At 34.6% G+C, this 13,550-nt stretch overlaps 2 protein-coding genes across 2 annotated transcripts; both read right to left on the bottom strand.

Annotated features, from left to right (window-relative positions):
* Nucleotides 1–720: 720 nt before the first annotated feature.
* Nucleotides 721–4,223, bottom strand: LOC133183864 (uncharacterized). The gene is made up of 2 exons (XM_061318761.1): nt 3,709–4,223; nt 721–1,072 (listed from the first exon to the last, which is right to left on the bottom strand). Exons 1-2 carry the CDS (start codon nt 4,172–4,174, stop codon nt 762–764), a joined length of 777 nt encoding a protein of 258 aa, XP_061174745.1. The 5' UTR covers nt 4,175–4,223; the 3' UTR covers nt 721–761.
* Nucleotides 4,224–7,048: 2,825 nt separating this feature from the next.
* LOC133183866 (mitochondrial import receptor subunit TOM20 homolog) lies at nt 7,049–10,925 on the bottom strand. The gene is made up of 5 exons (XM_061318762.1): nt 10,752–10,925; nt 10,410–10,459; nt 9,344–9,425; nt 7,905–8,047; nt 7,049–7,328 (listed from the first exon to the last, which is right to left on the bottom strand). The coding sequence occupies exons 1-5, from the start codon at nt 10,894–10,896 to the stop codon at nt 7,230–7,232; spliced, it is 519 nt and encodes a 172-aa protein (XP_061174746.1). The 5' UTR covers nt 10,897–10,925; the 3' UTR covers nt 7,049–7,229.
* Between the last annotated feature and the right edge of the window lie 2,625 nt (nt 10,926–13,550).

The raw sequence follows: 13,550 nt of genomic DNA, 5'->3' as shown, positions 1-13,550 counted from the left end.
TAACTCGAGTCTTTCAAAGCATTAAACTTCACCTTTTCAACTACTTGTCAATGAAAAAAGGCTTCATAATTCATGAGAATATCTTTCACACATTGAAGTCAAATGTGAAAATAATGATTTTTTCACTATTCATTGGACCAACCTAGCCCCAAAGGCAATAATTAAAGGAAAAAAGGAAACAAATCTTGAATGCAATTACATCTTCATTCTCCTATGGTCATGTCACAGAAAAATCTATTATTATATCCCCCATTTGAAAACGGGGGGTTAAATATTGATGGAGTGTCCATTCTACAGTCCTTAACAGGGGGTAGCCATCCCTTATCCTCAATTCCTCTTACACAGCTTAATGCAATTTCATGAACTTTCACCAAATCTTTCTTGCATAGTGGCATTGTGCATCTCCTATTTTACATTTCAGACAGATACCTGGGGTATCCCATAGCAAAACATGGACACTATCATTCTTTCTATAATATTGTGGGTACCCTTCTCTTATCTACAATTTCTCCTATACCACTAAATAATTCAATCTTTATTACATAGTGCCATTGTGCACCTCCTATTCTATGTTTTGATCAGACTGAAATTTGGGGGTTTTCCATAGCCAAAAATGGATTATGCCATTATACTCGCATGGATTGTGAGCTCAGTGCTCATAGTACCTCTACTAATAATCGACATAAATCCTCAGATCTATAATAAAACAAAGTACAAGTCTTTAGTTCAATCATTACACTTTATTCACACAAGACAAAAGTTCATGAAGACTTCAAATCACGATATCTTCCTACATAATGATCATAGAGTGCTGGTTCTTTAAAATTCCCAGTCAGGTTGGACATTGAAAGGTTTACTATTTTATTATCTTTCCTCTTCAGTTGAAATGAGACATAATTTTGTCCTGCTCTTGCAGTCAATCCTGAAATATTTGTCACAGGAACTTCATGAGTAGTTGTCATGAAGAAAGGGGCAAATGTTCTCACTCGAACTGTTTTACCTCCCTTTAAAAGCCACATACTCCGCACACATCTGTCACAAATTCGACAAATCCCACTTGGAATTATTGTAGCTGAAATGAAAAAAGAAACCTTTTATAGCTTGTGTAAAAGAATAATTCATTTATTGTCATATCTGTGTTTCTTCTTTCTGTAGTATGGAATGAAAGGAGGAATGAGTTAATATACATTGAAAATTCATAAATATATATATAATGAAAAACATATGGCTAGACCGGGAATCAAACCCGGGACCCCTGCATTACTAGTCAGGTGCTCTAAACGCTGAGCTATCCAGGCCGATGTCCACAGTTCAGCCTAAATTCCTACATTCCTCCCTCCTTAAATAATCTTCGCCCCCGAAGACACAACACAAGTTCACCTTGTCAGGACTTAACATTAATTACATATACATATTATACTGCCTGAACAAGGTAGGCCACAGCACCATCTGTAGTATGGAAAGGAGGAATGAGTTAATATACACTGAAAATTCATAAATATATATATATATTAATGAAAAACATATGGCTGGACCGGGAATCGAACCCGGGACCCCTGCATTACTAGTCAGGTGTTCTAAACACAGCTATCCAGGCCGATGTCCACAGTCCAGCCTAAATTCCTACATTTGATTTTTTCTTTTTTAAAATTTGCATGGCCATTGGATAACATTTGTCACCTGAAGGACATTATGAAAATCAACAGATATAACACTGGTAATAATTGCACAACATGGTATATTCAGTGTTGTCCACTTAAATACCAGGTGCATTCAAGCAGCTATTGCTATGATCTTGAACAATGTGCTTGGCACATAGCTAGCAGTATGGATGGCAAGGTTAAATTTATACAGTGCATTCAATAGACCCAGAACTATGTATCTAACCTAATAACCTTGCAGGTAGGCTGGCTCCTACAAAGTTGAATGCAGATCAGAGGTGCATTCAAGATTGTAGTAGCTAAGAAGCTCTACACAGAGTTATGTACCGTATATTCGCCTATAAGTCGGATTTTTGAGAGTGAATATTGGTCCTAAGCTCTATATGCGACTTAATAGGCGAGTCATTGAAAAAAACTGGCATTTTTCTGGACAACCAAATGTAGTGTTTTATAAACATTTCCGACGATTATCGTTGAATAAATTCTGGGATATAGTATATCATTTATGTATGCTAAGATTATACATAAAGTACAAATATTTACGTTTTAGTTTATTGTATTGAAGTTTATTTTTACCTTAAGTGTGAATTCCTTATTTTTTTAATGACGTAGAATTAAATATTTGCATCATTTCTAAAAGTATTAATTAAAACCAGGTTAAAACATCAGAGCATTGATTTGAAATTGTCAACCAAATCCAGCAAAAATTTGTACCGACTTATAAGCGGGTCAATGGCAAATCCTACCAAAATTACCTCAAAAAATACAACTGACTTATAGGCGGACCGACTTATAGGCGAGTATATACGGTAACCTGAAAGGTGAAAAATATAACGGCCGAGACCATGATTGGAAACCAAACCCCTGAATCTCCAGTCAGGTGCTCTACCAACTAAGCTATCTGGGCACTGGCTATGGAATCCATCTGACCATCACTTTCCTCCCTCCTTAAAGCTCTTCCCCCCTGAAGACACCAACACAGCTCTTTCACCTGTCACTTCCAGTGCATGACACAGCACCAAATGTAACTGGAGAGGAGAAAAAAGCAACAGGCTATATCGAGATTCGAACCTGGGCCCCCCTGAATCTCCAGTCAGGTGCTCTGCCAACTGTGCTATCTGGTCACCACAGCCACCCATCTGAGCACCACAGCTGCAATCTTGAATGATATGCTAGACTAAATGGTACAAAAGGAAAGCTAGCAAAGATATATAATGCTAGATACCAAATGATAGATGACCAGTTAGTTACTGCAGTTAGTTAACACAAGTTTCTAACATAATTTGAGCTTGCATGGTTTGAACAAATTTGAATCTACACTATGTCATGAAGCTTTCACAATAATTTCTCATCTTTTCTGGCCCAGTCAGGCAGTTGTTCTTTTATGTGACCCAACCCCATTCTTGTCTTTTGTTGATTTATCTTTCTTTGAAAAGGTGAGTGGTCCTTCATGTAACAAAACTGAAGAGTCCCCTTCACCAAAGGATACTTTGTGCAAAGTTTGGTTGAAAATGTCCCATTGATTCTGGAGGAGGAGATGAAAATGTGAAAGTTTTCAACTTAGATGACACCAACGCCAACAGATAGAGACAAATTTCAAAAAAGCTCACTTGACTGACTTGAGCCCTTGGCTCAGGTGAGCCTAAAGAAAAGGGACTCATTCTAAAGTGTGACATGTGAAGGTGGCAATATACCATGGTTACTTCTAAATTCTGGCCTTCTTAAAGTCCTTTGGGCTTTGTCACAACCTATCTAGCTTGATTAAATCAAGGCACTCTACTGCATCACCAAGAAATTGCCAACATACTGCGAAATCACAAAATTTTATGGGGGTTTAATTTTCATAGTTTTCATGGTATGAAGAGACCAGCAAATTCATGTCCTCCATGAAAATAAAAAAAAATCAAATATATAAAATTCAGCACTTCCTCACCCATGAAATCAAATCCCCACGATGCTATAATTTTTCCTCGAACCTCGAAAATTTGACCCCACGAAAATATGTAATTTTACAGCATTCTATATTCATTTACACAAATATAATCACCTAATGCAATGGACAATAGCAAGAATCCTGTGAAGCCTTTATTCTTCCAATATACCGATTCTGTCAAGCCTTTGTTTTCTTCATCCCTGGGTGCAGAATTTCTCAACTGTATTCGTATTATATCTGCTATATTGAGGAAGAAAATAACACACAAAAATCCTGTTGCTTTAAGCATTAAATAATGCCGAGCTCTCCCTTCGTCTTCAAATATTTCTTTGTCAACTATAATGTCATCATATTCATCTTCCTTCCATTCATCAAGCCAGCGATTTTGTCTTGTGTTTCTTCCCTTTCTGCTTTGATAACCAACACACTGGACACAACAGTAAATGGATTTGTCAGGATTGAGGAAATTCGGAACAATAAATTGGTGTCTGTTGTAAAGTCCTGTTGAAGCAAGTGCGATATTGTTTCTTATCAATGAAACTCGAAATGAAGAATGGAAAATCCTAGCTAATCCTTGCATTATTGTGTTGCATGAACAAAAAACTGTACGCAAGAAACGATTTGTGAATCTACTGTCACAGGTTATCCTCCTTTAGTCGTTGTCAGGTCGTTCCCTGTCCAATCCGGTCCTGAAGAATAAAAGCGTGGAAAAACAGGGGTCAATTTTTTCTCCGATTTTCGTCATTTTTTCTTTTTTTTTGGGGGGGGGGGGGAGTTATTGGTCACAAAATCGGATCCAACCGGTTTCCCTGTCCCTTATTTTTCGAAAGAGAAAAAAATACCCTCCACAAAAATCATCACTACGTATAGGTATTAGGAATTTTGAACCCACATGATCATGTATCTTTCTCACATCTGCATAACTGATCATACAGATAAAAGGATGGATGGGATGACTTCATTTGATGTGCCAAAAAATGATATGTGATTATAGATTATAGGTGTTATTATAATTTTATTTTTAAAAAAATAAAATAAAATGTTGTGACGAAGATTTGCACGGCTGCATTATGGATTTTGTCACAAAAAATATCTAATGTTATTTTAAAAACTTTAAATATATTTTTTTTGAGATCTCAAATTTCATCGAATTAGTTTTTTTTTTTAAATTATAGTGTTGATAAGGAAAAGCTCGAGTTATGGATTCCATATCATGCATATTGGACGCTCTTTCTCTATCTTAAATAACCCCACTCTTTACATCTATTCACTCTGCAGCTTCTTCACCACATGTCATGATGTTTTTATTGAGTTTGAAAAACTGTATTCCACATTTCTAAAGCAACTAGATGCTTGATAAACAATATTATTTTGCTACGTATCATGTGTTATGACTTTGATTTAAGGTCATTTCTGTAAGGAAAAGGTCATTTTAACTGTTGAAGGAAACACTAAATTCGTTGAGTATTTGATTTTCAATTCCCTCTGCTTTGATCAACGATATCTATTTCATTATCAGTATGGTGAAATCACTTGATAAATAATTGATAATAATACACAATAGACTGAGGAATTCAATGACCAGCTTTCTTATTTATCCAATCTTTCAATCCACATCTTTGGCGTACATGATCTCCAACATGGGTTGTCCATAAAGTTCGTGGACATAATGTTTTTGTGAAACTGAATGGTACTAGATATATTTATTGTATACCAATATCATATTTCATTGTACGTGACCAACTGGTCGTGTGAATACTGAGTATAGTATTTTGCTACAATAATTTTTCATTTAGATGCTGATTCCCCCCCCTTTTTTGTTGCTGTAAGGTCGAGCACTGGCAAATTCCAGGATAAAAAAAATGTACCAAAAACTAAGAGAAAGGTACGCCCTCCCCCCCCCCCCCTCAACGAAATAGGTTTTCGAGTTTGGACAGGTTTTATTGCTTGTAAGTTTTTTTGGGAGGTTGCCCCCCCCCCCCTTTCCGACATTTTTTTTTTTGGAGATAAACCCCCCCCCCCCCCATTTTAAAAAAAATTTGCTATGGGCCTGGTATACGATTTTTCAACGTTGTGAACAATATGGGAGACACTACAAGAAATAGAAAACTACTGTATAATTTGATGAAAATGGCTTTCCCTATATATACAGGACATTGTTGTAAATCTAGACTAGGCTGTACATTGGTCGAAGTGTTTCAGTCCGCAAATTATCGTGTATCGTTTTGAATTAAAAAAAATACTCCATTATGTTCTACATATATTGTCGCACATACTTGGCAAAGTGTCATACTAAAGAAAAAATAGTCGATGTCCATGAACGTGTGATAAAAATTCAAAATCCATATTTTTAATGTTAACATGGTCAATGGCGTTAATGTTGAAATTAGCAGACTGGGTCGTACAGGTTGTATACGAAGGATATTTGAAATAATGAATATTTATTTGCTGTATTTTATTCAACAAAAATATCACAGATACAGCTTATCACAGTTCTTCAAAATATTCTCCTTCAACTTCTATACATTTTTTCAGTCTTTGAATCCATTTCTGAAAAGCCGATTTATAGGCTTATATATATTTATAGATCTCGGGTTCGCATTATTAAGAAATTTTAATTTATTTACAGTTTTGAAGAAAATTGATTAGATTTTAATTTTCTTCAATTTTCTTGAAAAACTATGTTAAACAGTTTTTATTATTTAATATTCATTAATTTCGAAATGCCCTTTGTATACGAAGTATATACACCTATAACGTTCGTAAAGTAGAGTGTAATGTTTTAATTTTATACATTTAGTAAATCAAGGTCTATTATACAATTATTGCTGTTATTTCGAGGTCAATACGATAATTTAAATTAAGACACCTGAGGAGTACAATATTCACCGAGCCCGAAGGGCTAAATCACCATATTGACCGAAAAAACAACAACAATCGTTTTATTATATGATTTAATTATTAAATGGTACGTATAAAAACTCATTAAGCAATCGATCCCATCTTACTTGTTAACATTTGCTGAAGTCCTAGCCAAAATTAATGAGAGAAACAGGGTTAAAATAAACATAACCAGTTGATTAATGTTGAGTTTTTACATCCATTTTAGGTAGGATGTCGAAAAAAAAATGTCAGGCACGTATATTGGATTGATTTAAAAAAAAAATGGGGGGTGTAAGTAAAAAAAAAATTGACAGCTTCCTTGAAAAAAATCTTCCATTAGCCCCCCCCCAAAGAGAAGAAGTGGTAGGGGGGTGGGGTGGGGGTGTTAAGGTCCATTAATGGGGGAACCAGCCTTTCAATGAACATTTTTAAGCTGAATTAAAAGTAAAAGATTCATTTACACTGTGACCTCTTACACATTTTTATTTTTAAAATCACGTCTCTATTGGAGAGGAAAACGGAGGGGGTAAAAATGAAAAATCACAGTTATCAGTTAAAAAGTAAAAAAAAATGTCTTTTCAAATTATGTTTAATGATTTAAGCTTTTTAAAAATTGATATACATATCACAAACATCTTGTCATTTATGTGTACAAATCAGGTATTGGTCTGTGGCATGTGCTGCTAAGAGTGTTCATGGTTATCAGTAAATGGATTTGTTATTTTTGTTCTCTTCTTCTTTGTCTTTCCACCTTATTCTACATCATCTTCAACAACAGTCAAGGTTGGTCCTTTTGCGGCCTGCGCTGATGAAGGCATTTGAAATGAGGATGCAAACATTGATGCATAGCGCTGAAAAACAAAAACCACAAATTCAGTTTGACTCCATTTTTAATGCTGTCTTTCAGATTTCTTAATCAGTAGAGCTGGTTAAATATCTACAACTTTTTTTGGATGTATTTCCTTTTTAGGAACAATGCTTTCCTTGCTCTGAGTGTCATATAAAACCAATGGTCCATTTCATAATCAAGGATAAATACACAAGACCAATGTCTAGTTTCAGCCTTTTCAATAGAAAGACCACACAATTGCATACAAAATGTTAATACATTTATATATTTATATATATATACGGCCAAATGAAAAATGCAACATAAAATACAACAGTTGAACTTCGGTATCTCAAACACTGATATCTGGAATACCATGGATATCGAAGTGATTTGGAAGTCCAAAATCCTTATTTTTTTTAAAAAGTATTTCAAAATGGATATCTCGAATCCTCGGATATCTCAAAGTTTTTTTTCCATCCCATTGAGTTCGAGATAACGAGGTTTGACTGTATGTACATTTGCTTTATAACTTACAATATGAAAGTATATCTGATATACATGTATATGATTATATACAGACAAATAGATATTTTACCTTGTTGACTTCTGGTAATTTCTGTATTAGAAGCTGGAACACCTGGGGTGGCAATGTCTGCTCCAGAACCTGTAGGAGTTGCTGTGGTTGTCCACACAAAGGTACAGCATTACTCAGATGTTCTACTGCATTCTCAACATCACCTTTCATTAAGTAAAAATGTTGATCTTGAAGTTTGTGTGGTGAAATAAATATGTGTTGTTTTTGCAAATTCTTTCATTTGAAACTTATCATCTTAAAAGTTTAAACTTTTCGAGAAAATAACTTGCAGAAAATGATTATCTGCATCTGAAAACTTGATTGTTACAATAGTGTTGCCTGATAGAAAATCAATTCTTGACTTTAATTTTTGCCACTGATAACAGATATGTGTATTCTGAAATCTGATTCCTTAGAGAAGGCTAGGAAGTCTCAAGACCAAGTAAAAATTGATGGACTAATTTACCTAATTTATACCATTAAATATTACAAATCTATCAATAGTTTGGACTTTCAGCAGGTGGTGGCACGCTTCTATTTACGTCACATTAAACTGTGAAACAGTGACATAGACTGTATATTTCACACCAGAACAAGGGTTAGCAGAGGAAAAATCAGGCAAATTTCACTCTTTAATTGGTCACACATTGTTTCCTATGATCAAAAGGCTAAGCTTATATCATCTTGTTGTTTGTCAGCTATACAGTATAGCTGGTTGTTTGGCAGGGATATAATTTTGGCCTGTTTTGGTGATTAATAAAGATACATCAAAATAAAAATCGTTAAATTAATTAAAGTACTACTGTATACACTTGGTGTGCAAATATTATCAAGGAAGTAATTAACTTAGGTGATGCCTGAGATGCATATGTGGTTTGTTGGGGAATATATACATACATACATTTTTTAATATTTGAAAAAGCCTTACATTCATACTTGTATTGAGTAATATTTTTTTCTTTTTCTTTTTTGCTAAAGCTGATCAAACAAAATTTATATCATATACACAAAAACAATTAATGCATCCCAAATATACATAAGATATGATTCACCAAAATTATATCCACCAAATTTAATCGTATACCTTATTGACCCCAATCCACCAAATTTGTGGCCCATCAAAAACCCTACTATACAGTACCTGATAGTCTAAACTATCAGTAGAAATGTTCTAACTGTCCCCTTCTTTTAACTTAATACAAGGACAAAAACATGGAATGAATATATGTAATGGTAAACACACATCCAGGATACAGGCAAAGAAAAGATTGGAAGTAAGAGTATTTGGACTAAACCATCTTTGCAGGAATAATAAAAACGAAAACTTCTGGATTCCTCTGCTCCCCCCCCCCCCCCCCCCCAAAAAAAAGTTTTGGTGCTGATTTTTCCCTTTCAAGAAAACCTCAGTTATATTGCCAAATGCCAAATACTAAGAAATCCACTTGTCTAATCAACTTTACCTGCTGCCAGCAGTTCTTCTCCAAGTTGAACTTGCTCAAAGAAAAACTTCTGAACAGCCTCCTGGTTTTGTAAGTCTGGAAGCTACAATATTCATTTGAAAAGTTTCTGATTACTGGATTTTGACCAACATCTATATGTCTACTAAAACAATTAAATAAATAAATATATATATATATATATATATATATATATATATATATATCAATATATCAAATCTCATTTGCATTAAAAATTATTGCTATCCATGGCATTCCTACAGAGCTTTGCACTGGCACTGTTCTAGCTGCAGAACTGTAGCTCTCTGCTTGAGAAAATTCGGACAGATAAAGCAGAGAGCTACAGATCCAAGCATTGTAAAAACCTTCGATTTACTCCACCGCTTTTTTGTCACTCGCTTCAGCTATTATTTCTTGAATTTTATGCTTTCCCCTGCTTTAAGAATGATATCCAATAATTAACCATATATATTTAACTCCTATTCCTGATATTTTAATTTACCTGTCAATGGTTCCAAACCGCCATATGTGGTTTTAGAGTATCAGTTAAAAAATTCCCTTTCTTTCCGATGTCCATGTTGGTGTCATCCTAAAATAACACGCCAGAGTTATATTTATCTACCGGTAATTTTTTTAAAAATACATGTATTGTCTTCTTTATAGACAATATACATGATATCTGAATTTTTTATTTACATTTTCTCTGCAAGTGTATGTTCCTTGAAAGACTTTTTTTCACACGAACCCCAACATGGCCGTTGAAGGAATGGGATTTTTTTAAACCATCATTCCAAAACCATAAAGGGCTGTTTGGGACTGCTGAAAGGTAAATAAAGTATTAAGAATAGGAGTTAAATATATGGTTAATTATCGGATACCATTATTAAAGCGGGGGAAAGCATTAAATTCAAGAAATAATAACTGAAGCGAGCGACAAAAAAGCGGCGGTGTAAATCGAAGGTTTATACAACACTTGGATCTGTAGCTCTCTGCTTTATCTGTCCAAATTTTCTCAAGCAGAGAGCTAACGTTACAGTTCTGCAGCTAGCGCTGTTCATGCATGACATACCTGAATTTCAGAAGCTTTTGATGACTTTCCCACTTTTGATTTATTACGACCTATAATGTCAAAAAGAATGGTACATTTCATGATAAATGAATAGTATAAATTAAATTAAAAAGAACTGTATTACAACCAGCAACATTTTCACTATACCAACAAATCATCATGTTAACCAGAACTGGACTTTGTTAAAATTACACACAAGTATCTGTTTTATCACATATCAATTGTTATGCACAGCCCCAATATTCTATGAACTTTGAAGGGAAATGCTCTGAATATCATGACGAAAGGCGTGCAACAGCATGAACATGTTGACCATGAAATCATAGGTACAAATTGACTTACGTTCTTTCAGTCTTTTCTTAAAATCTGGGTGACTTCTACGTTTATTATCAAAATATATGCAATATCCAAGAAAACAAAGCCCAGCTCCTGCAACTGCACACTTAACAAGTGTGCTAGAATACAGATTTGACCCTACAGAACTCATTTTGTAGTATAATTCAATGCTAAAAATATCACGGTAAAATCATTGATGAGAAATATGATAAAAAGCGCACAAGAGATCAGCAAAAATCGTGCTTCTCATGAGCAGTTCGTACATTAAATGATTCTGATGAAGTTGAAAAAAAAAATAATTTTAAGAAAAAATATACAACTAAAGAAAAATAAGACAAGACTTAAAGAGTATGTTTCTTAAAATAGATTCAGAGCCAAATCTTTACACTAAAGGCATATCTATAACTATAAAGTACATTCATTTTTTTTGTAGTTTAAATTAGCATCAGAAATTTCCAACATTTGAAAGAAAAGTAACCTTCCTAGTTTCTACAGATTATTTACGCGGTGGCATCTTGACAATGTAGTTCTGTATCATCATATAAACTAACCACAACTTGGCATAATAGGAGGAGTTCAAAGACTGATCATGTGTGCAAAGCAATTATTTTAATTTTGAGTATCCAGGGAGACTGCAGACAAATTTACCCGTCTAGTGCATGGTGTAAAATTAAGAGGACCGAACATTTAACGAGATTTACATTTTATTATAGTTATTAAAAAAATAGTATGACCAGACATCAGATAACTAATCAACTCGCAAAATGATGATCCTAGTAGAATAGAAAATAGACACCCCCACCCCCGGAAACTAAGAACTCCAGCATTCCTTATACATATTAACAGATTAAAGTCATGCTGTACTGAAATTTTGAATTTACCGGGTGGCAGTAAATACAAAATTTACAACATGACAACTAGTTTTGTATTTACTGCCACCCGATAAATTCAAAATTTAAATGAAATTAACTTCAATGTACATGTGCATCGAGTCATTCTCTGTAACCATACCTCTTATGTATAGGAGCCGTGACAGAGTCACTTCAAACTTGCTATAAATAATTGAGTATAATAGAGGTATTTAATACCATAAACTTATATCACGCAAATAATGGTTGCTATGCATGTTTATTGTTGCCATGACAACAATCCCTAAATTTTTAAAACAAGTTCAGAATCCCATTAATAACGTTTGCATCAATGTAGAACACTGACAGCGATAGTTTCATTCATTATTTTGATTACACGTGCATACATTTAAAACATTAAAGCAATCATAAGCTAAAATGAAAAAGGTGAAGATAACGAACAGTTATCGATCTCAAAAAAATCTACAAACAATACTAATTTGTGGACAGGGCATAAAAAAACGGGCCCTCGGAAATTATAGAGGTGGGATCACGTGCCTAAAAGGAGCACCTCGGCCCTGTTGACCGGTCAAACCAGTCGTGAGCCCTATGTATTGATCAGTTAGACGGAGCATTCCGTAGTCAAATTTAGTGTAAAAACAAATCCTAACAATTTGGTAGGAAACACGTCAGCCAAAATACGCCCAATGACTTTATGTAACTATATACATGTAAAATAGAAAGATCCCATTCATTATTATAAAGAAGAAATGTGATATTATATATTAAGTCACCATAAACCCTAAACGGAATACATGTATCTAATTTTTTTTTAAATATGTTGGATAATTTGTTGACTCCCAACCTCCTTTAAAGTTTACACAATTGATACAATGAAAAAGAAGTAACACATGCAAAAAGGAAAACTGAAATCAAAGTTCTTCTAGCATGGTAATGTATTCATCATTAATTTTATGAACACCTAAAGTATATAGCCGTGATTTATCCACTAAAAATACAACATTCCCCCTCCAGGTTGTAAGAAATACTCCTTATCAACAAAACAGAGGTCTTTATTTTAGAAATGCGCGGATCCAGAGTCCGGACCCCCCCCCCCCCCCCTGGAATTTGCAGAGGTATTAAAAGTATATACTGAAGCAAATAAAAAATGACTTTGGACCCCCCTAGAAAACGTGGACCCCATCATCACCACCACTAAGTAGGTGTTTTTCACGTTTTGGAAATGGATTTTACGTTAATTTTGTTTTGTTTTTGTTTTTGTTTTTTGTTTGTTTGTTTTTGTTTTATTTTATTTTTTTAATGCTTGTCAAGTAATTTACTGGATAGGGAAGGGAATTTAGATTTTTTTTCTTGTCAAGGAATATTTTTGGGTTTGAAATTTCTTTTGACTGGGTACGTAGACCCCCCCCCCCCCTGGCCAATTCCTGGATCCTCGCCTGTTAGATTAGATCCAAGCTAGGGTCTGGACCCCTTTTTGGCGGACATAGATTTAAAAAAAAATCATTGTTATTTCAGAGAACAACACAGTTCATTAAAATATGTCTGAATAGGAATTAAGTCTTCAAAGTTTCACTAGGTCTTCCTAAGATGTTACCATGGTTACTTACACATGGGGTGGAGGGATGAGAAAACTGGCTTTAGAAACGCAGGCGCGGATCCAGGAATCGAAGTTAGGGGGGCAAAAAGTAGGAAGGGGGTCTGGGGGCCTTAAGGCCTCTAGTGGGTACAGCTGGGTTTTAGAGATTTTGTAGGGTAAAAATGAGGTCTACTGAGTAGATAATTTTTACATTTTCTCGACTAAACTATGATTTACGCTAACTTTGACAGTTTTAGGGGGCGCGCGCTGGGTGCCCCCCCTTAAATCCGCCACTGAAACGATTAAGGGCTATGTAATTTCTGGATTCGCCTATGAGCTCTGTATTTTAACAGTGTTTAA

Source organism: Saccostrea echinata, unplaced genomic scaffold (genome assembly GCF_033153115.1).
Source record: "Saccostrea echinata isolate AGI-Se365-2 ecotype Australia unplaced genomic scaffold, CSIRO_AGI_Sech_v1 ptg000009l, whole genome shotgun sequence".
Lineage (NCBI taxonomy): Eukaryota > Metazoa > Mollusca > Bivalvia > Ostreida > Ostreidae > Saccostrea > Saccostrea echinata.
Note: the sequence above shows the minus strand (reverse complement) of the source record. Positions and strands in the feature narration are given on the sequence as shown.